General features: G+C 37.4%; 1 protein-coding gene across 4 annotated transcripts in view; it reads left to right on the plus strand.

The window, feature by feature from the left end:
- The window catches only part of Smchd1 (structural maintenance of chromosomes flexible hinge domain containing 1), a 146,563-nt gene that overhangs the window by 34,567 nt on the left and 87,484 nt on the right, over nt 1-24,512 (plus strand). For all 4 annotated transcript variants that reach the window (XR_016538836.1, XM_090353379.1, XM_090353378.1 and 1 more), the window contains exons 15-24: nt 1,945-2,051; nt 3,790-3,872; nt 4,018-4,131; nt 6,946-7,023; nt 7,292-7,411; nt 10,232-10,376; nt 12,630-12,726; nt 15,183-15,255; nt 18,310-18,449; nt 19,063-19,197. Coding sequence is in view for 3 of the 4 variants with exons in the window: in XM_090353379.1 (XP_090209505.1) it covers nt 1,945-2,051; nt 3,790-3,872; nt 4,018-4,131; nt 6,946-7,023; nt 7,292-7,411; nt 10,232-10,376; nt 12,630-12,726; nt 15,183-15,255; nt 18,310-18,449; nt 19,063-19,197 (1,092 nt within the window). In the remaining variant the exon portion in view is untranslated. The remainder of the gene's footprint in view (nt 1-1,944; nt 2,052-3,789; nt 3,873-4,017; nt 4,132-6,945; nt 7,024-7,291; nt 7,412-10,231; nt 10,377-12,629; nt 12,727-15,182; nt 15,256-18,309; nt 18,450-19,062; nt 19,198-24,512) is intronic.

A 24,512-nucleotide genomic window follows, 5' to 3' on the forward strand; every position in this document is an offset into this window, starting at 1 on the left:
TTACATGCTCTTCTTCTGTTTTTTTAATATGCACTCCTAGTGCGATGAATTTGCCTGCTAGAACTGCCTTTGCTGTGTCTTATAAGTTCCTTTGTGATATCTCTTGATTGTCATTACATTCAAGAAAGTTTTGAATTTCTTCTTTGATCTGATTTGTAACCCAGGAGTTATTCAGAAGTGTGTTGTTCAGCTTCCAAGTGTTTAAATGTTTGTTTTTACTTTTACTGCATTGTTCAGAGCTAGTCTGACTCCCTGTGATCAGATAGAATACATGGGATTATATCAGTCCTCTTGTATCTGCTTAAGTTCTTTATATGAACTATTATGTGATCTGTGTTGGAGTGTGTTCCATGTGCTGCTGAGAAAAATGTATAAAGTTTCGCCGATGGATGGAAGACTCTGTATGTGTAGATCTGTTAAGCCCAGCTAGGCTATGATGTCATTTAAGTTTATAGTGTCTTTGCTTAAGTTTTGTTGAGTTTACCTGTCATTTGGTGAGAGTGGCGTATTGAAGTCTCCCACTATGATTGTGTTTGAGTCTGTCTTTTTCTGTAATTCTAAGAGAGTTTGCTTGACGAATTTGGGTGCTCCCGTGTTGGGGGAGTAAATGTTTATAACTAATATTGTGGGTATGGATTGTACCCTTTACTAATATGTAGTGGCCGTCTTTATGTACTTATTTTACTGAGAAGTTAATTTTGTTGGAGATTAAGATTGCTACTTCTGCTTTTTTGCCCGGTGCATGGGAGTGGAAAATTCTTTTCCATCCTTTCACTTGGAGTTTGTTTCTGTCTTTGGCAGTGAGATGGGTCTCTTGGAGGCAACATATGGATGGGTCTTGTTTCTTAATCCAGTCTGCTGTTCTGTGTCTTTTGATTGGATTGTTCAGCCCGTTTACATTTAGGGAAGATAGGGAGAAATCCCTCACAGTATTTTTTTTATTGAAGAATTTATTAACGTTGATTTTTATGTCATATTTCAAATGACATGTTTAACAAATGAGTGTTCAAGAAGGGAATCTATATATACAATCACTGGCACTTAGTTTTTTAGAACATAATTAAAATTAGGCTAAGGGTTTGTATATCATAGATACATATTAATTTATGAAATAAAACATGTCTATAGAGTCATAGGTTTTTATGTCTATGTAGTTATGTTTATATTTCCAATACCATGGCTCACAGTATTTTTATATTTGATTTTTTTCCCCCATTGAATGAAGTAGTGTGGTCAACATGAATTTTTTTTAATTAAAGAATTTATTAACATTGATTTTTTAAATCATATTTCAAATGACATGTTTAACAAACAAGTATTCAAGAAGGGAATCTCTGTATACAATCACTGGCACTTAGATTTTAGAACATAATCAAAATTAGGCTGAGGGTTTGTATGTCATAGATACATATTAATCTATGTAAGAAAATATTATGTCCATAGAGTCATAAGTTTTTATGTCTATGTAGTTGTGTTTGTATTTCCAGTACCATATCCATAGCATTGGCTATGTAACTATTGAGTTCTCCTTCTTGTACTGTTTGGATCTAATAGCCACATATTAAGGATACCAGGTCAGCATGAATTTTAGTGTTTTTAATAATCTGTGGAATTTAATATCTTTATATCCAAGCTCTGCAAATGTGCATAAATTATTGCTAGGTATCACAGTAGTTTTATAAAATATACATTTCCTTGCAGAACTCCAACCTAATGTATATTTGGAATCAGAATTCTGTCTCAAGCATGACTATGATGTATTTTTCCGTATATCATGTTTTGTTTGAATTACATAGGTTAAACCCAGAATAAGAGGAAGAGTTTAAAGTGTATATAGAAAAGGTACTCCCTTAGGGTAAAATAGATGCCTTTGCAAGAAAACATATATATGAGGGTTTTGCAGTTAAATTTATTGAAATGGTGTGTGTAAATCCATTTATTCAGGAACCTCAGGCACTATATGATGAGGTAAGAACTGTGCCAATTGCGAAACTGGATAGGACAGTTGCTGAGAAAATTGTTAGAAAATATGTGGAAGATGAAATGGCAAGGTAAGATAACATTTTGAAAGCATGATTAAAATTTAAAGATATTAAAAATTTAAAAATATTAAAATTATAGTGCTTTTAAGTATGTTTGCATGCATCTCTGGTAGGAAGGATATTTGTAGTTTTTTTTTTCTTTTTTTTTTTTTTTTTGCCAGTCCTGGGCCTGAGTTCAGGGCCTGAGCACTGTCCTTGGACTTTCTCAAGGCTAGAGCTCTACTACTTGAGCCTCAGCATCACTTCCGGCTTTTTTTTGCATGTATGTGGTACCGAGGAATCGAACCCGGGTCTTTGTGCATGCTAGGCAAGCACTTTAACCACTAGGCCAAACTCCCAGCCAGGATATTTGTAGTTTTAAGATACTAGACATGTTGAGGTTAATGTCTTGATAGTAAGGCTTTGTTAAGGTCTATTATGGTTTACTATAAAAAACGTTCATTTGTAGCAAAGGAAATTCTGTTTCTGAAATCAGGTTTTTAAGGCATTGGAAGAAAACAATTTAGTTTGGCTTACAGCTAAATAAAAATTGGTGGTACTTTCTTTTAGTGTAATCAGAGTCTGGGCACTGTGCTTCAGCTTTTTCATGCAAGTCTACTACTTGAAACACAGCTTCATTTGTGGTGTTTTTTTTTTTTTTGCCGGTACTGAGCTTGAGCTCAGGGCCTGAGCACTGTCCTTGGACACTTCTGGCTTTTTTCTATATGTGGTACCGAGGAATCGAACCCGGGTCTTCATGCATGCTAGGCAAGCACTTTAACCACTAGGCCAAACTCCGGGCTCCTCATTTGTGGTTTTCGATGATTAATTGGAGATGAGTGTGCTTCACAGGCTTTCTTGCCTTGACTGGCTTTAGGAGATCTTGCCTTCCTAAGCAGCTGGGATTACAGGCATGAGTGACTGATGCCTTGCTTGCTGATACCTTCTGAAAAGTAAAAATTAGTGATACAAAGAAGTAACTGAGTGTCAAAGTGTGCACCTGTAATTGTAGCATTAAATTTAGAAGGCTGAAATAGGTGATGATGAGTTTGAGGTCAGCCTAGGCTACACAGTAAGACACTTAGTCAAGAAACCAAAGTAATAGACCAATGGATCAGATTACAGAGTACTTCCCCCCAGCTCCCAGTTGTGGGACTTGAACTCTGAGCTCCTCAGCTCAAGGCTACTGCCCTACCCCTTGAGCCACAATGCCACTTCTGGTTTTCTGGTGGTTAATTGGAGATGGGTCTCAGACTTCTTAGTGCCCTGGCCTGGCTTTGAACCGAGATCCTTAGATCTCAGCCTGATTAGCTAAGATTACAGGTGTGAGCCACCATGCCTGGCCAGAGTACTTGTCTTGAGCAAAAAAACCCTCAACATTGCCCAGGCTTTTGAGTTCAAGCTGCGGGACAGCACAATTAAAAGCAAGCAGAATTTTATTCTGTGATCTTCTGGGTATATGGTTAATATTGCAGTTATTTTTACTTTTTTAGAGTTATCCTGTGTCCCAAAGGTAACATGTACTTACTGTAAAACAAACAAGAAATTGCTGGTTCTTAAGTTGTACTACCACAAGACTTACATCTTTTTTTTTTTCTTTTTTAGTAGCCATGTCAAGATTAGAAAATAGTTGATTAATTATACTGAATATTAATTTTGGACTTTCTAAATATGCCAACAGTAACTTAACATTATAGTAAGTCATATTTGTACTTCAGACCATAATTAACAAAGTTCATGAAACATTAATATACTGGTTTCATTATAGGCTCCCTGATAGATTATCAGTAACTTGGCCAGAAGGAGATGAATTACTGCCTAATGAAATTAGGCCTGCTGGAACCCCTATTGGTATGTTGATTTCTGGTGGCAAAATTTTATTCTGTCTTAAGAAAACTGAAGAAATTAGAATATAATGAAGAAATTAGAATATAACGTGAAGACCCAGCATATCCTTTCTGTGTAAATTAATACTCTTTTATTTTTGAACTCATAGGTGCATTAAGAATTGAAATACTGAACAAAAAGGGGGAAGCGATGCAAAAGCTTCCAGGAACAAGTCATGGAGGATCAAAAAAACTCCTAGTTGAGCTTAAGGTTATATTGCACTGTAAGTACAGACTTAATTTGAATCTTTAGTGTCCTTTTAGACACCAAATTTATGGATGGTTAGCTTTTATTATTAGCATATTAATTGTACAGAGGGATTTCCCTATGATGTGTGTCCAGACATGCATGTAATTTATTTAGGTCATATTCATTCTCTCTTATTCCTTCCTTTTCCAATTTTAATGGTTTTGTTATTCTATTGCTGTACATGTGTATTATGTACTTTGTTCCTATTCATTCTCCACATCACCCTTTCCCCTTTGTAGATTTGATTATAGATCTTCCACTTTAACCCAGTTAACTTTTTTCCCTGCTAGCTGCTTCTCAAGCATTCATCTTTTCCTTAGTAGCTAGGCAGTACGTCTCACCTCCATCTAGTTAAGTAATGCCTGGTCTGTCATTTTCTTTTTTTTCTTCCAGGAAGTTCAGCTACTTGTTTCATAGAATGTTTCATGTATTTCTGTTCCATTTCTTTGAAATGTTAAAGAGGAAAACAAACTTTTTGCACAGAGAGCAACTCTGACATCAATTATGTCTTGATTGTTTTTTCCCTCCCAGTGTTGCCTAGTTTTCCATTTCTTTCTTTCTTTTTTTTTTTTTTTTTGCCAGTCCTGAGCTTGAGCTCAGGGCCTGAGCACTGTCCTTGGACTTTCTCAAGGCTAGAGCTCTACCATTTGAGCCTCAGCACCACTTCTGGCTTTTTTTTTTTTTTTTTGTATGTACCTGGTACCAAGGACTCGAACCCCTAGCTTTGTGCATGCTCGGCAACCACTTTAACCACTAGGCCAAACTCCTGGCCCTAGTTTTCCATTTCTTATCAGATGCCTACAGGGATATTTTTTTTTTATTGTAATTAGTAAAAGGGTTACATGATATTTGCCAGATAGAAGGTGCATTAATTCACATACATTGATACCCTTTCACATGTCTTGGTACCCGTTTCCCTCCCCCCCCACACCCCCCTACAGGGATATCTTAACTGAGTTTAATTCAATTCTGATACTAAGTGATCTTTAGGTAGAGACATAATTGGTTAAGAGTACATTACTGTAAGACTGCCCAATTCAGGACCACCTCCTTAGAAAATACAATTTCTAGAATGGCTTATAAAATTCAAAGAAACATTTACTTACAGTGTGTACAGCACCAGTCCACTTTCCTTACCCCTTTTTCCTCCTGGATACTACAAAGTTATCTCCTTTCTCCCCTCTCCTCTTCCTGAGAAGTCTCTTAGATTGATTCGTATTCATATACAAGTAAACATGTATATGGATATATAAACATATGTGTATGCCCGTGGGTATGTATATCTTTTAGGTCTAGCTTTCACATATGAGTGAAAGCATACGATTGGGATTTTTTTGAGCTTGTCTTATCTTAGTTTGGTGTCCTCAAGTTGCGTCTGTTTTCCTTAACATGATATGACTTCGTATTTCTTTATAGCTCTATAATACTCAATAGTATTGTATGTGGGTATATGTGTATATATGAGTGTATGTTTGTGTATGCATGCATAGACCGTATCTTTATCCACTGTTGATATCTTTATCCTGGTTGATTCCATGGGTTTTGTGAATAGTGTTGGAATAAACAGAATGTGCATGTGTCTTTATGGTATATTACTCTCCTTTGGATGTATTCCAGTAGTTGTACAGCAGGGTAATAAGAAAGGTTTATTTTCATGCTTTTGAGGAACACTTATCCTTCCATATTGATGTTGACAAACTGTACTAGTTTACATTTCTACTGTCTAAGGAACCCTCTCAAGCATTTATTTTTTTGTTTTCTCACTGGTTCTGAAATGAGAATGTTAGAACTGAAATGATATAGACTTTTAGTGTACTTTTGATTTGTATTTTCTTTTTCACGAAGGATAGTGCACACATACACATGCATGTGTATTTTTTTCTTTTTGCCAGTCCTGGTGCTTGAACTCAGGACCTGAGCACTGTCCTTGAACTTTCTCAAGGCTAGTGCTCTACTCCTTGAGCCATAACAGCTTTTTCTATGTATATGATACCAAAAAATCGAACCCAGGGCTTCATGTATACTAGGCAAGCACTCTACCAGTAGGCTACACTCTGGCCCTAGAATATTTCTTCATGTGTGTGTTAGCTATTTGTGTTTCTTCTTGTGGAAACATTCTCTCCCCCCAACCTCCATTCTGTGTGCTTGCTCTTGGTTCTAGTGATTGTTTTGCTATGCAGAAACCCTTAATTTTTTTTTTTTTTTCTAGTCGTGGAGCTTGAACTCAGGGCCTGGGCATTGTTCTAGGGCTTTCTCGAGGCTAGCACTCTACTACTTGGGTCACAACTGCACTTCTGTTTTTTTGTTGTTGTTGTTTTTTGTTTTTTTTGGTGTATGTGGTACTGAGGGATTAAACCCAGGGCTTGGTGCATGCTAGGCAAACATTCTACCACTAGGCTATGCTCCCTTTTTTGCCAGGTATTGGTGGCTCATGTCTATAATCCTAGCTACTCAGGAGGCTCAAATTTAAGGATTGCTTCGTGGTTTGAAGGCAGCTCAGGCAAGAAAACTTGCCTTGACGTTCAAGTATCTTCTGAGTAGTTACTCAGTAGTGACATTGTGGCCCAAGTGGTAGAGTGCTAGTCTTGAGCAAAAGAAGCATAGAGACAGTGCCCAAGCCCTGATAAGATTTGAAAGAAAGAAATTTTAATGAGCTGAATGAGTAAACTTTAGTGATTATTATTCACTTGAATAGGGTACTGTAAGATCTTTTGAAACAATGTGACATCTTGCCTTTAGATTTTGTGCTCAGTTTCTCAAGGCAGTATTTCTATTTTCTTTAATTTAGCTCCAAGTGGGAATAAAGAAATCATTTCACATATCAGTCAACATGGAGGAAAATGGCCTTACTGGTTTAAAAAAATGGGTGAGTTATTCTGCATATTAAAAAAAATATATTGGAGGCTGGGGCTGTATTTCGGTGTAGAGGCTTGCTTACCATGTATGAGATCATGGATTTGTTCTGTCATGATCAGTATCAGTAATGCTGAGCATGGTAGTACAAGCTGTTCAGGAAGCTGATAAGGATGATCATTTGAGTTCACCAGTTCAGACCAGTGGAGTCTTACGTTACTAAAACAAATTATATTTAAGGTAGAATTGTACTGACTTGTTTCAGTTTGTCATTTATCTAGAAAATATCCAAAAGCTGGGAAATTACACATTGAAATTACAAGTTGTATTGAATGAAAGCAATGCAGACACCTATGCAGGAAGACCACTCCCATCTAAAGCAATTAAGTTTTCTGTTAAAGGTAAGCAAAATGCTAACATGATTGCCTATACTAAAAGTTTCATCAAAGGTCATAAGATGGATAATAAATGATACTTCCTTTCCATTTTAATTATTAAATGATTTTTACATCTACTTTAGAATCACATTCCTTCTTATTTTTTTAAATTTATTTAGAGAATATTAGTTTCTGTAATCAAACCCACATAGATAAGACCTTACATATTTAATAGTGTGTTTACCCCTGTACAAATGAAAAAAAATTAAGTTTAACGTTTCTAGACCAGTATGGCTATTAATTTCTGTACAATGCCAACTCAACACGGTAAACTGGGATACTTTTTTCCAAAGTTGACAGCATAGCTAAAGTTTCCAAAAATTCAAATACATTCCTTCTTATTTTTGTTTTATTTTTTATTTTTTTGCCAGTCCTGGAGCTTGATCTCGGTCTGAGCACTGTCTTTGAGCTTTCTCAAGGCTAGTGCTCTACTACTTGAGCCATACTTGTGCTATAGTGCCACTTCTGGCTATTTCTGTGAATAATTGGGAATAAGAGTGTCATGGACTTTCCTATCAGGGCTGGCTTCCAACTTAAGTAGCTAGGATTAATTATAGGCTTAACTCACCAGTGCTCGGCTGGAAACATTTTTTATATTTTGCCAGTGCTGGGTTGAACTCTGGGCCTGGGTGCTGTCTCTGAGCTTCTTTTGCTTAAGGCTCGTGCTCTGTCTACTACTTGAATCACAGTACTACTTGCAGCTTTTTTGTTTATTGGACATAAACAGTCTCAGACTTTTTTTGCCCAGCCATGAGATCTTAGCCTTCTGAGTAGCTAGGATTACAGCTGTGAACCACCCAGTGCAGCTGTAAGCATTTTTTTTTTTCCAGTCCTGGGCTTAAGCTCAGGGCCCGAGGACTGTTCTTGGATTTTTCTCAAGGCTAGAGCTCTATCACTTGAGCCTCAGCACCACTTCTGGCTTTTTCTAAGTATGTGGTACCAAAGAATCGAACCCGGGTCTTCGTGCTTGCTAGGCAAGCACTCTACCACTAGGCCAAACTCCCAGCCCAGCTGTAAGCATTTTTGAGAATTTAACAAATCTTGTGGTTTTATTTCCAGTATTCCTACAGCTTGATAGAACTAGTCTTTTGACTTTTGGGAGTCCTGTAATATGATTCAGATAGGGTCTCAACTTTGTTATTATTCCAAGTTTGTGCCTCTCAAGTTTGTATGCTAAGTTAATTTTCCTTAGGCTCTTCAACTTTCAAATTATATTCTACTGACCTACCTCCCACCCTCCCTCCCTCTTTTCTTTCTTCCTTTCTTATCCTGGGGCTTGAAATCAGGGCCTGAACACTGTCCTTTGTCTTTTTTCCTCAAAGCTAACACTCTGCCACTTGAGCCATATGAACACTTCCAGCAGCTAGGCAAGCACTTTAAGCCAAACTCTTGGCCCCATACATTATTTTTTTTTAACTTATTTAATGACTTTGTTTTTATGTGGTACCAAGGAACTGAACCCAGGGCCTCATGCATTGTAGGGAAACACCCTACCACGTAAGCCACAATACCACTTCTGCATTTCTTTTTGTTGTTTCTTATCTTTTGTGGGGCTTGAACGCTGAGCCTGGGCTCTGTCCCAGAGCTATTCAGTACAAGACTAGCCACTTTGAGCCAGAGGACCACTTCTGATTTTCTGGTGATTAACTGGAGATAAGAGTTTCAGAAGCTTTGGTATGTGATCCTGATTTCAGCCTAGCTAGAATTATAGGTGTGAGCCATTGTTGCCCAGCAGTGTTTCTTGTAAGTTACCAGGAATGGCCAAAAATTACCAAACTAGACTTTGAGTTTTTTTTTTTAATTTTCTTTTTTTCCGTGGTAATGGGGTTAGCACTCCGGGTCTAATGATTGATGTAGATCACTTGAGCCACATGTCAAGGCTGAGAGTACTGCTTTTTGTGGGGGTTTTTTGGTGTTATTTTTGGCCAGTCCTGGGGCTTGAACTCAGGGCATGGGCACTGCCACTTGAGCCACAGAGCTACTTTTGACCTTTTCTGTTCATTTGGTGTTGAGGAATTGAACCCAGGGCTTCATGCATGCTAGGCAAGAATTCTGCCACCAAGCCACATCCTTAGCCAACTGAGATTACTCTCTTAGAATATCTTGCTTTTGTGTTTTGGCCAGTCCTGGGGCTTGAACTCAGCGTCTGAGCAATGTCCTTGGGCTTTCTCAAGGCTAGAATTCTGCCACTTTAGCCTCAGCACTACTTCTAACCATGGGATTGAACCCATGGTTTCATGCATGCTAGGCAAGCACTCTACCACTAGGCCACACTCCTGGCACCTACTTTAGGGCTTCAGCATTGTTCAGTGGTAGAGCATGAACTCAGTGTATTCAAGGCCTGAGAATTTTAAACCCCTCACCCAAACACACAAACAAAAACAAAGAAATGAATAGCTGGTTTGTAAAAGGTTCTTAATTGTAATATTTATTTTATATGCTGTAACTACTTTCACATGATCACTTCTTTCCCTTTCAAACTTAGCATATCCTTTCAGAGTACTGTTTTGTTTTGTTTTGCCTAGAAGTTCTTTGTTGTGATAAATATTACTGCTTTAATAAGTCACTGTTTAAAAAACATCAATATTTTTACATCTGGAATTTTACTTTTGTGTATGGTATGAAATAAAGTTCTAACTTTCCCATGTGGATGATAAGTAATAGCTTAATGTTTAAACAAATTTAATATGCCATCTTTCCAATACATGAATGGGTCTGTTTCTGATGGCTTGTGAGTTTTCTGACAAAATTGTTTTATGTTTTTTTTGTTTGTTTTTGTTAAAGAGGGCAAGCCAGAGAAATTTTCTTTTGGTCTTCTGGATCTTCCTTTCCGTGTTGGAGTTCCCTTCAATATCCCTTTGGAGTTTCAGGATGAATTTGGTCACACTAGCCAACTAATAACTAATATTAAGCCAGTTCTTGAAGCAAGGTAATTTGAAAAGCTAGTTTGTATTTACCTTTTAGTATTTGCTAAGCAGCTGATGTCCAGTTATGTTTATGCATGTGTGATGAGAACTGCATTATAGACATTTTTAAGTGTTTACTGAATGTTAAGGTATTCGGGGGTTTATTTAGCCCTCCATTGTTCTCTGCAACTATAATAAAATTGTTACAGTGAAGGTTATCTTTTGACTACATTAACATTTGAAGTCATTTAGGTCTTCACATCATTCCTTTTGCAACTATGATATGATGTCCTGGTAGCTGCTGCTATTAGCTGCTACTGTTTCCTGAGAGTTAGAGCCACTTAATGATATTGTAGTTCTTTTTGTTGCTTCAAAAAGGCATAAACAATAAAGTTTATATTTGCCATTGAGATTTCAGTCATTAAAATTTACTTTGTAGAATGTGATTGATTTACATTAAGAAAAAGATTTGAGAAAGTTAATAGCATGTCCTGTGATGTCATGGAGGATTTTCAGTGTTTGTCATTGTTCTGTTCTGTGGTGCTTCGGAGAAGTTGTCCATAAGTCATAAAAAATAACATATTTCTTCTGAAATTTTTACATTGACTGCCTAATTTGGTTTGGTGTATTTACAGTGCTGTAGATCTACAGTTTTTAATGCATGCTGTGTGTATCTTTTATTTCCTCTTCACTCTTTTCTTTGTGGTGGAATTGTTTGTTTGCTCTGTCTGTCTGTCTGTCTGTCTGTCTGTCATCTGTCTATTGCAGGCACCTGAGAGCTAGCAAAGTGAAAACAGATAACTCCCCTCTGGTAGCTCATAGCCAGCCTAATGAGATGCATGGCTGTGAATATTTAGTTATAAAACTATTCCTGCTAGGCACCCCTGGCTTATACCTGTAATTGTAGCAATTCAGGGTAGAGGTGGACGCTAGGATGATCATGGTTTAGGTCAGCACAGGCAAAAAGTTTACGAATTTCTCTCTTAAACAATAGCTTGGTACAGTCAGTGGTATGTGCTTGTCATCCCAGCTGGATGGGAGGCTGAGATTAGAAGAGGTTTGGGTCCAGTCCAGCTTGGGCAATAAAAGCTCACCAGAACCCATTTCAGCTGAAAAAGATGGGTGTGGTGGTGCGTACCTGTCATTTGAGCTAGAATAGGAAGTAGGAGCATAGGGGTAGGTTCAAGTTGGCCTGGGCAAATAATGATAGCCTATCTCAAAATTAAGTAGAGAAAGGATATAAATAGAGAAATGATGTTGTAGAAAGCCTGCCTAGCTAGTACAAGGCTTTAAGTTCAAGCCCCCTTATCACCAAAAAATACTCAGAATACTCGGCTGTTGTGGTCACTCCTGTAATCCTAGGTACTCATGAGGCTGAGATCTGAGGATCAAGATTCATAGCCAGCCTGGGCACAAAAGGACCTGAGACTCTTATCTGCAGTTAACCTCTAGAAAATGGGAAGTGGGACTTGGCTCAAAGGGTAGCCTTGACAAGGCTGAAGAGCTCAAGGACAATGCCCAGGCCCAGGGATAGGTTGGCAGCCTTGAGCCATATTGCTCCAGCAGAACGCCCAGGCTGAGTTCAAGCCCTATGACCCATGCCCCCCCAAAAAAAAATAGCTTAAAATTTTTTTTTATTAAAGAATTTATTAACATTGATTTTTACATCATATTTCAAATGACATATTTAACAAACAAGTATTCAAGAAAGGAATCTATATACAATCACTGGCACTTAGATTTTAGAACGTAATTAAAATTAGGCTGCAGGTTTGTATGTCATAGATACATATTAATCTATGCAATAAAACATGTTTATAGAGTCATACATTTTTATGTCTATGTAGTTGTATTTATATTTCCAATACCATGTCCATAGCATTGTTTGTTTGTTTTTTTTGCCAGTCCTAGGCTTGAGCTCAGGGCCTGAGTCAGTACTGCCCTTGGTTTTTTTTCCCACAAGGCTAAAACCCTGTCACTTGAGCCACAGCACCACTTCTGGCTTTCTTCTATGTGTATGGTACCAAGGAATAGAATCTGGTTCTTAGTACATGCTTGGCAAGCGCTCTACCACTAGGCAAACTCCTGGCCCCAAATTTTTCAATTTTTTTCTTCAAGTTCCAGCGTTATCACCTACTTTGTTGCCTTCCTTAATGTGTAAGACTTTCTTTCTTCCTTTTTTCTTTTTAGAAAGATGAATTAAAGGTGCTAATAGCTCATTTCCAGACTATTTGTAAGTACTTCAGAGGACGTTTAACAGGAATTTTTTTTTCTAGTGGTTTATCTTTACATTATGAAGAAATAACCAAAGGACCAAATTGTGTAATTCGAGGTGTTACAGCTAAGGGCCCTATAAACTCTTGTCAAGGCAAGGTAAGAAATGTGCACAAATGTTACAATAGTTATTTTTTGTTTATTATTAAGTAGTTGTACAGAGTGTTATAAGTACAAGGAATAGTTGTTTCCTATACAATAAAAGTAGGAAATTGTGTTAAATGACCTGTTTGAAAAAACAAAATGATAAGTAATACCGAGTTTCTTTAAATTAGCCAGCATCATCATCTGACTTAATAGTTTCATTTGTAGGAAATACTGGAATACTTAATGTTTTAAGAATTAAATTTTATTTATATCATTATTTGAAACAACTTTTTCAATAGTTTTGAATTAGTATACCATTCTCCTATATTTTCTCTCATTTATGCCTTGGAACAAAAATGATAAATAGAAATCTTTGGAACTTTTAACTCCTATCTTTAAGCATATTGCGTAGTTTTTTTAAATAAAGGGAAGCTTAATGAGAGATGTGGCCAAGGAAAGGTACTTAAAAACTTGAATAAGGCCGGGAGTTTGGCCTAGTGGTTAAAGTGCTTGCCTAGCATGCATGGAGACCCGGGTTCGATTCCTTGGTACCACATACATAGAAAAGTCAGAAGTGGTGCTGAGGCTCAAGTGGTAGAGCTCTAGCCTTGAGAAAGTCCAAGGACAGTGCTCAGGCCCTGAGCTCAAGCCCAGGACTGGCAAAAACAAAACAAAACAAAACAAAAAAAAAAAACTTGAATAAGGTTTTAATTAGCTGCATTCTCCTTTAATTTCTCAAATCCAGAAAGTAGCTAATGGGGAAAAGTGGTTAATGTTTTAATTACATTCCCTCTACAATATTGCAGTTAATTTAAAATATTTTTTCTATTAGTTTGATGTTAAAATAAAGCATGTTGTGGACTGAAAAAAACAAATAATGGACAGAGATAAAGAGGGAAGGAAGGAAGGAGGGAATCTTAATACCTAACCTCAGATGATAGGTAACAGTCAAACCTTGGCACACCAAAAAATAATTTATAAAATTACCTGAGCTGGGCACCAAAGGCTCATGCCTGTAATCTACTCAGGAGGCTGAGATAATTCATGCTATATGTATGAGTTGAATGTAAATTAATTTTCATGTTTAGCTTATTAAAGAATTTATTAATATTGATTCTACATCATATTTCAAATGACATTTAACAAATAAGTATTCAAGAAGGGATTTTCTATATGCAGTCACTGGCACTTAGATTTTATAACATAATTAAAATTAAGGTGAGGGTTGTATGTCATAGATACATATTAATCTATGTAATAAAACATTACGTCTATAAGAGTACATAGCCCATTCATGTTTAGTTTTGAGACCCATGTGTCCCATTCCCAAGATGTCTTTTCGTTCTTTTCTAAGATTCCAAATACTTCATCAAGCCTTTTAGATTCAGAATAATGAACCTTTATAATGAACCTTTATATACTATTTTGTAGAGAACAAACATGTCTTCCTTCCTTCCTTCCTTCCTTCCTTCCTTCCTTCCTTCCTTCCTTCCTTCCTTCCTTCCTTCCTTCCTTCCTTCCTTCCTTCTTTGGTTGGTCCATGGGGCTTGAATTCTGTGCCTGGGCACTGGCCTGAGCTATTCAGCTCAAGGCTAACAGTCTACCACTTGAGCGGGAGCACCACTCCAGTTTTCTGGTAGTTAATTGGAGATAAGTCTCATGGACTTTTTTCCTTGGGCTGGCTTTGAATCAATATCCTCAGATCACAGTTCCTGAGTAGCTAGGATTACAGGTGTGAGCCACCATGCTCCCAGCTGACTTATATATCTTTTTTTTTTTTTGCCAGTCCTGGGTTTGAGCTCAGGGCCTAAGTACTGTCTTTGGACTTTCTCAAGGCTAGAGCTCTACCACTTGAGCCTCAGCACCATTTCCGGCTTTTTTCTATGTATGTGGTACCGAGGAATTGAACCCCGGTCTTCGTGCATACTAGACAAGCACTCTACCACTAGGCCAAACTCCCAGCCCCAGACTTGTATATCTTTTAAGCTTGCACTTTAAAATAACTTCAGATAATCCAGTGTTTGTGAGAGGATATAGTTATATAGAAAGTATATTAACTATATGTTAAAATCATCAAATTAATGGTGACAATATTATTTAGAAGATGGATGTTATATTGTTATTGTTATTATCAGTTCAGAGTCATCCAGAATTCTACATTCCACTTACAAATTTTAAGATACTTAATATTTAAATTATTAATATTTAATATTTTTATTTTATTTCACATAAAAATAATGCCTATCATAATTGTGGAAATTATTCAGATATATTTTTTCAGTTTGAAGAAGCTCCTATCCTAGTCAAGTAGTATGTCTCAAGTCCCTTATGATAATTTTAGTATATAGAAAATCGGTAAGTAGATTTCTGTAGGTATATTAAAATGGGAAGCAAATGGAATTGAAATGATAAACTGGTTAAGTATATATTTAGGACTTTGGTTTAATTTTTACTATTTTATTCAACAGAATTTTAACTTGAAGGTTGTTCTGCCGGGTTTAAAAGAAGATTCTCAAATTTTGAAAATTCGGCTACTACCTGGTAATGTTATTTAATATATATTCTGTTTTCCCACCTTTTTGCCAGTCCTGGGGCTTGAATTCAAGGCATGAGTGCTGTCCTTGAGCTTTCTCAAGGTGAGCCCTCTATCATTTGAGCCACAGCCCCACATCTGGCTTTTTCTCTGAATGTGGTACTGAGGAATTGAACCCAGGGCTTCATGCATGCTAGGCAAACACTCTTCCACTGGGTCGTTCTCCCAGAATGCATATATACATATATATGCATGCAGTTGGTCCTTGGCTTTTTAAATGTGCTTTTTTTTTTTTTTTTTTTTTTTGGACAGTCCTGGGTCTTGAACTCAGGGCCTAGGCACTGTCGTTGGACACTTTTTGCTCAAGGCTAGCACTCTTCCACTTGAATCACAGCTCCACTTCCAGCTTTTTCTGTATGTGGTATTGAGGAATTGAACCTAAGGCTTTATGAATGCTAGGCAAGCACTCTGTCACTAACCTATGCTCCCAGCCCAAGTGATGTTTTTTTCTTGTACTGGAAATGCATGTTCTTGTTTACTTTCATAAATTCAAGTTATTTCCTTCAAGGATGAATGAATTGATAAAGAAATGAAAATTGGCATATAGGTAGAAGTTTAAAAAATATTATTAATAACATTATTTTAGAGGTTAAACAAATGGATTTAAAGTAGTAATTTTTTTTTTTTTTTTTTTTTTTTGCCAGTCCTGGACTTAAGCTCAGGGCCTGAGCACTGTCCTTGGATTTTTCTCAAGGCTAGAACTCTACCACTTGAGCCTCAGCATCACTTCTGGTTTTTTCTCAGTATGTGGTACCAAGGAATCGAACCCGGGTCTTCGTGCATGCTAGGCATGCACTCTACCACTAGGCTAAACTCCAGGCCAGGATTTAAGTAGTAATTTTTTTTAGTGTTTTAAAATTATTATATTTTATCTTTGCTAATTATATAAGGACATTACCATTCAACATGTGAGTTTATAATTTATAAATAACACTCCTTGATCAGTATCACTCCTTTAATCATACTCCCCCCCCTTCAAGCAAAGCACAACCTTTTCGTTCAGTTTTTGTTTCATAGGATATGCATTGAATATGATGATTGCATTCCATCGTTGTCCTCATATTCTTAACTGGGTATTTCCAGTATTTTTTAAGTTAAGACCAAAAATTTATAAATTAGGCTATATCAAGATGAAAATCAAAGATTTTCAAATTACAAACTAGATTTTAACCAAAATTTTCGCTTACTAACCTTGTGTCTTATACAGAATATCAATTTCTTGAGGTTATTTTCCTTAATCTCTGTGTTTGTTATTCATAGGTGTTTACAGTAAAATGGACTTTCTGTAGACTTTAATTATTGGAAGTTTACTTAAGAATAGTGTGCTTAATTAAAACGTAGCACAATATCTAGCATATATTTGTAGTTTGGCTTGAACTCAGCACTTTGTGCTTTTCCTTAGCTATTTTTCTCAAGGTTGACTCTCAACCACTGAGGAGTAACTCTAAATCCTGTTACCTATAGTTAGCATAAATTATGTTTAGAAATAATGATAAGGGCAGGAGTTTGGCCTAGTGGTAGAGTGCTTGCCTAGCATGCACGAAGACCCAAGTTTGATTCCTTGCATGAAGAACTGGGTTTGATTCCTTGGTACCACATACATAGAAAAGTCGGAAGTGCTACTGTGGCTAAAGAGGTAGAGCACTAGACTGGAAGAAAGCTCAAGAACATTGCTCGGATACTTAGTCCAGTCCCCTTACAATCCTAGCTACTCAGGAGGTTAAGATCTGAGGATTGTGGTTCAAAGCCAGTTCAAAGCCATCCCAGGCACTAAAGTCAGAGAGATTCTTGCCTCCGGTTAATCACTAGAAAACTGGAAGTAGAACTGTGGAAGTAGAACAGGGGTACTAGGGTCCTAGGGTGGTGGTAGCCTTGAGCTGAGGAGCTCAGAGACAGGACCCAGGTCCAGAGTTGAAGCCCCACCACTGACCCCCCCCAAAAAAAAACAACAAAAAAACCCTATATATATATATATATCACATAAATTAATGATAAAGGAACAAATGAAATCAGAAGTCTAAAACCTGTTGTAGCGTACTCATGTTACAACTTTGTTTAGTAATAATAGACAATCCAATGAGTAATTGTTTTTATGTTTTTTGGGTTTTTTTTAATGTTATTCCATGATCTGATCTTTTAAATGCCTAGAAGCAGACATGTTATTCCTTCTGTTGGAGAAGTCGGGGATTTTGTAAAGTTAACGCTGTTAAATAGAAAAGTTTAATAAAATATTTCTCTTCTTGAGTATTTTTGCCCTCCATATCTTAAAGACTTACTTTTTTGTGGGTCATGGAGCTTTAACTGGGCCTGGACACTGTCCCTGAGCTCAAGGCTACCACCCTACCCTTGAGCCAAGCTCCAGTTGGTGTTTTTTAGAGGTTAATTGGAGATAAGAGTCTCAGTCTCAGGTCCTTTTGTGCCTGGTCTGGCTTTGAACCTTGATCCTCAGATCTGAGCCTCCTGAGTAGCTAGGATTGCAGGTGTGAGCCACCATGCCCGGCTAAAGATTTTTACTTTTATGGTTGATTTCTAGCCTGAGTTACTACTGTGTCATAGTCATAGAAATGACTGAGTGGGCCTCCTTCCCTCCCTCCTTTTGTCATTCTTTTTTGGCATTATTTATTACATGTTAAGTCTTTGATTGTTTTGACATTTTCATTATTTAGTTTTCGAAACACATTGAATATCTCTTCTTATATCTTTTTTTTTTTCTTTTTTTTTAAAGATTTCCAGATTTTATTTTTGGAATTGCATTCCAGGTATATAGTAATATCAGAAAGTTATTGTTTATGTACAAGCAATGTAACAATAGCAACTCCTTGAATGTCACGTCCTGGAGCTTATTCTGATTGTTACTAAATTTTATGTGCTAGGTTACTTAGACTGAAACAGTTGGAATCACAGACTGTCTACTTACTTAAGACTGTGACATTTGGAATCAGTAGTTAAGAGGAATGCTAATATCTGTATATTTACAATATTACTATATAATTTCTTGATAGGTCCCCCTCGTCGATTAAAAGTCAAACCTGATTCTGAATTTTTGGTTATAGAAAATGGGACAGCTTTCCCATTTCAGGTGGAAGTTTTAGATGAGTCAGAGAATATAACAACACAACCAAAACTGATTGTTCAATGTAAGGTAAGAGTAGTATAATAAACAATTAGATTTTATTTTGAATTCCTTGGTTGAAAATGGCATGAGCCACCATTGCCTGGCAGACTGTATCCTTATGGTAACCCTCACTCAGTATAGAAGTCTTCCTGATTATTGGAAAATTTATGTGATCATGTCAGTAGTAACTTTAAGCTAATAAACATGCCAGCTTTGCTCAGTTTCATGAAGAAATTTATAGATAATAATCTCCTTACTGTGTCTTTACTTAATTTAGGTGAACTATTTTGTTTATAGAACAATAATATCTTTCATGGTTAGCCATGGGTGAATACGTGAAATTGGGTAAAGACCACAAAAAGGAAAGGAAATCCAGTAAATGAAAGGAAATAAACAGGATTAAGTGACATGATTTTCCTTTGAAGAAAAGATATCTATATCACTATACTTTTCTTTATCACTATAGTATATCACTATACTATTCTTTATGTTTAGAAGTCCTAGAATTTTGATTTTTTTTTCTCCATAATCATCCAGTTTATTGCTAGAAATAGTAGTGAATTATTTAAAGATTTGCATGAAGTTTGAATAATTAATCGCATTTGTTGTTTGGGTCTTCAATTGTTTCGCATTCTTCTAGTTTTCAGGTGGTCCAAACCTTCCAGTTTATGTTGTGGATTGTAGTAGTTCTGGAACTAGCATTTTAACAGGACCTGTAATTCAAGTTCAGAATATTAAAAAAGACCAGACACTTAAAGCAAGAATTGAAATACCCGTAAGTTGTTTTTCTCATTGATATTGTATTGAGTGTTTTTTTTAACCTCACTTTTTTTTTATTTTTTAAAGAATTTATTAATGTTGATTTTTATATCATATTTTAAATGACAAGTTTAACATACAAGTGTTCAAGGAGGGAATCTCTATTTACAGTCACTGGGACTTAGTATTTAGAACTTAATCATAATTAGGCTAAGGGTTTGTATGTCACAGAAACATTAATTTATGAAATAAAACATAATGTCTATAGAGTCATAGGCTTTTATGTCTATATAGTTATGTTTATATTTCCATTACCATGTCCACAGCTTTGGGTATGCAGTTATTGAGTCCTCGCTCTTGTATTCTTTGGATTTAATAGCCACATATTAAGGATACCATGCGCCTTTTGATCCTTAGGTCTTGACTTGTCTCACTCAACATGATTCGCTCTAGATTCATCCACTTCCCTGCTAATGCCATTATTTTATCTTGTCTGTTGGTTATGTAGAATTCCATTGTGTATATATACCACATTTTCTGTATCCATTCATTTGCAGTAGGGCATCTGGATTGTTTCCATCGCCTGGCTATTGTGAATAGTGCAGAGATGAACATAGCTGAGCAGGTATCCTTATAATATATTGGGTCATGATGTTCAGGATAGAGGCCCAGAAGTGGTATGGTGGGATCCTAGGGAAGGTCTATTTTCAGTTCTTTAAGAAACCTCCACACTGCTTTCCAGAGTGGCTGAACTAGTTTACAATCCCACCAGGAGTGTGGTAGGGTTCCTTTTTCTCCACAACATCTGTTCCTTTTTCTCCCAGCATCTGTTGTCTGAGTTCAAAATCTTGGCCATTCTTGTTGGTGTAAGGTGGTATCTTAGGGTTGTTTTTATTTGCATTTCCTTTATGACCATAGATGATGAACATTTTCTCATATGCTTTTCTGCCATTTTAATCTCTTCTTCTGATAAGTGTCTCTTTAGTTCCCTTGCCCATCTAGTGAATGGTTTATTGGGTTTTGGGGGGATTAGTTTCTTGAGTTCCCTGTAGATACTGGATATTAAGCATTTGTCAGATGTATTGTTGGTGAATATCTTTTCCCAGTTGGTTGGCTGTCTCTCTACTTTTGCGACTATGTTTTTATGTGTACAGAAACTTTTTATTTTTAGGTAGTCCCATTTATTGAGTCTCTCTTCAATCTGTTGTGACCCTGGAATTCTGTTCAGGAATCTTTTGCCTGTGTCTATGAGTTCTAGTGTCTTTCCTACTTTATCATGTAGCAGTTTCACAGTTTCTGGTCTGACGTTGAGGTCTTTGATCCACTTTTGAGTTAATGCTTGTGCATGGCGAAAGGCTAGGGTCAAGTTCTAGTTTTCTGCATATGGCTGCCCAGTTTTGCCAGCACCAATAATTGAATAGGCTGTGTTTGTTCCACTGTATATCTTTGGCTCCTTTGTCAAATACAAGTTGACTGTAGGTATGTGGTTTTATTTCTGGGTCTTCTATTCTGTTCCACTGATCTTCTGGTCTGTTTTTGTGCCAATACCAAGCAGTTTTTGTTATTATGGCTCTATAGTAGAGTTTGAAGTCTGGTATTGTAATGCCTGCTGCATTGCTCTTTTTGCCTAGAAATGTTTTGGTATTCTAGGTCTTTTCTTGTTCCATATGACTCTTTGGATTATATCTTCTTTTTTTTTTTTTTTGCCAGCCCTGGGCTTCAGCTTAGGGCCTGAGCACTGTCCTTGGACTTTCTCAAGACTAGAGCTCTACCGCTTGAGCCTCAGCACCATTTCTGGCTTTTATCTATGTATGTGGTACCGAGGTAATCGAACCCGGGTCTTCATGCATGCTAGGCAAGCACTTTAACCACTAGGCCAAACTCCCGTCCCCTGGATTATATCTTCTGTTTCCGCAATTTGTCTTTGGGATTTTGATGGGGATTGCATTAAATTTGTGTATCAATTTTGGCAGTATAGCCATTTTCACTATGTTGGTTCTCCCTAGCCATAAGCATGGGATGTCTTTCCATTTCCTAGTGTCCTCTTTAATTTCTTTCATTAGGTTTTTATAGTTTTCATTGAATAATTCATTTGCTTCTTTATTAAATATATTCCTAAGTATTTTATTCTTTTGGGGGCTATTGCGCATGGGATGATTTTCTTGATTTGGTGTATTGAATTTTAATAGAAAAGCCAAAGTTGTTTGACTTTTTCATAAGGTTTGATGTGGTTTTTTAGTCCTAGGGGAGAACAGATGATGTAAAGTAGAATTGTGACACTTTGAATCACATATTAGTAGAATGATTTATCAGACTTCTTACATTATCTCTATTACTCATTTACATTTCCCCAAATCTATTTTATTTTTTTATTTTTGATCAATTTTAGGTTTTGGCATTGTCCCTGAGCTCTTCACCTCCAGGCTACCTACCCCCGGCCTGGGCGGGCCTGGGCGTTGTCTTTGAGCTCTTCTGCTCAAGGCCACCACCCTACCCTTGAGCCAATCCCCACTTCTTGTTTTCTAGAGGTTAATTGGATATAAGTTTCAGGTCCTTTTGTGCCTGGGCTGGCTTTGAACCTTGACCCTCAGATCTCAGCCACCAGAGTAGCTAGGATTACAGGTGTAAGCCACTGGGCCTGGCTCAAGGCTATTTCATTTTATTAGAGAATTTATTAACATTGATTTTTACATCATATTTCAAATGACATGTTTAACTGTGCTATTTATTTTTTTGCCAGTCCTAGGGCTTGAACTCAGGTTCTTGGGCACTGTCCCTGAACACTTTTTGCTCAAGGCTAGTGCTCTGTCACTGGAGCCATAGCACACTTGTGGCTCTTTCTGTGTATGTGGTACCAAGGAATTGAACCCAGATCTTTGTGAATGTTAGGCAAATACTCTACCATTAGGCTATGTTCTCTGCCCCTATTTATTTATTTATTTATTTATTTTATCTCATCTCAGTTATGAGGATTGAACTCTGGGTCTGGGCATTGTCCCTGAGCCCTTCTGCTCATAACTAGTGCTCTACCACTTTGGTCCACAGCTCCACTTCCAATTTTCTGGTGGTTGATTAGATGTAAGAGCTCTTGGATCTCAGCCTCCTGAATAGCTAGGATTCAAGTTGTGAGCCACTGCGACCCAACTGTTCACCCGTTTTTTTTGTTTGTTTGTTTGTTTTGCTTTTTCCCCCCTGTATCAAGGCTTGAACTGAGGGTCCTGATAATTCACTAAGCTTTCTTGCTTGCCTGTGCTTTACCATTTGAACCAGCCCTATTTTGTTCTTTTTGAAAGTGAATAAAAGACCCAATTTGTTTTCTTAATTCTTTTCTCTCCCTCCCTCCCATCTATCTATTTGTCTATCTTAAAATTTAGGGGGTTGGGAGTTTGGCCTGGTGGTAGAGTGCTTGCCTAGCATGCACAGAAACCTGGGTTCGATTCCTTAGTACCACATACATAGAAAAAGCCAGAAGTGGTGCTGTTGCTCAAGTGGTAGAGGACTAGCCTTGAGAAAGCCTAAGGCCAAAAACAAAACAGAAAAGAAATGAGAAAATATCCCTCCTCTCCCCAGACTGGTACAGTATTTTGTAAATACATACTACTAGTACTTTTGGTTTTGGTTTTTCTTGTTTCCATTTCCTGCGGGGTCTTTTTTTGGGGGACAATCCTGGGGCTTGAACTCTGGGCCTGGATATTGTCCCTGAGCTCTAGAGCTCAAGGCTCTCACCCTTCCCCTGGAGCCACAGCACCACCTTGGTTTTCTAGTGGTTTGTTGGAGATAACAGTCTCACAGACTTTAGTGCTTGGGTTGGCTTTAAACGTTGATCCTCAGTTCTCAGCCTCCTTAGTATCTAGGATTATAGAGATGAGCTATGGCCCCTAGCTCTTTTCTTTCTTTTCTTTTCTTTTGTCTTTTTTTTTTTTTTCTTTTTTTGCGAGTCCTGCGCTCCAGCTCAGGGCCTGAGCACTGTCCTTGGACTTTCTCAAGGCTAGAGCTCTACCACTTGAGCCTTGGCACCATTTGTGGCTTTTTTCTATGTAAGTGGTACCCAGGAATTGAACCTAGGTCTTTGTGCATGCTAGGCATGCACTCTACCACCAGACCAAACTCTGAGGCCTCACCCTCTTTTTTTTTTTTAATTAAAGCATTTATTAACATTGATTTTTGCATCATTTTTTTTAAAGATAGTTTTATTTTGTGTATAAGGTGGCTTTAGATTTGAGATATTCCTGCTTAAGGATTCTAAGTACTGTTGGGTACAGTGCCACACCTGTCTAAAAGACTCAGTTTCTATTTCTTTGGTGGAATTGGGTTTGAACTTAAGGCCTCCTGCTTTCTAGGTAAGTATTCTTAAGCCATGCCTGCAAACCTTGTTTTGCTTATTTTTCAGATAAGGTCTCGGGGCTTTTGCCATGAGGTTCACTCAGACCACCATCCTAAGTAGCTAGGGTCATCCTAGTATGTCACTGTGCCTGGTCCATATTCAAGAATCTCTGCTTATTTAATTTGTTTTTTTTCTGTGTTAGGGATCAAAGCAAGGACATTGAATGTGCTACCCAAATACTGTCCTTGGGCTTTCTCAAGGATAGAACTCTACCACTTAACCACAGCACCACTTGTGGATTTTACTATGTATATGGTACCCTCCCTAGCAGTTGATAATCTTAAGATATTTAGTATGCATTTCCTTTTTGCAATAGAGAAAGCATTTTTTTTTTTTTGTCATGAGGTTTGAACTCTGGGCCTGGGCGCTGTCCTTGAACTCTTCAACATAGGATTAGTGGTTTGCCATTTTGAGCCACAGTGCCACTGCCTTATTTTTTTTTTGTGTGTAGGTACTAGAGCTTGAATTCAGAGTTTTGTGCTCTCATTTGGGTTTTTCACTCAAGGATGAAGCTCTGCTACTTCAACTTTTCTTTTGGCTGGTTAATTGGAGATATTCTCATGAACTTTTCTGCTCAGGCTGGCTTTGAACTGCAATTCTCAGATCTCAGCCTCCTGTGTAGCTAGGATTATAGATGTGAGCCAGTAGTGCCAGGCAGTAGTTTTGAATACATTCGGAAACAATGAAGACGGATTACGTTTGGCCCAAATAAACTTCTTGTTGATTTAAGAATATAACCAAGGAGGCCGGGAGTTTGGCCTAGTGGTTGAGTGCTTGCCTAGCATGCACGAAGACCCGGGTTCGATTCCTTGGTACCCCACATACATAGCAAAAAGCCGGAAGTGGTGCTGAGGCTCAAGTGGTAGAGTGCTAGCCTTGAGAAAGTCCAAGGACAGTGCTCAAGCCCTGAGCCCACGCCCAGAACTGGCAAAAAAAAAAAAAAAAAA

The sequence above is a fragment of the Megascapheus bottae genome, chromosome 19 (genome assembly GCF_031878675.1).
Source record: "Megascapheus bottae isolate mThoBot1 chromosome 19, mThoBot2.hap1, whole genome shotgun sequence".
In the NCBI taxonomy this organism is placed as follows: domain Eukaryota; kingdom Metazoa; phylum Chordata; class Mammalia; order Rodentia; family Geomyidae; genus Megascapheus; species Megascapheus bottae.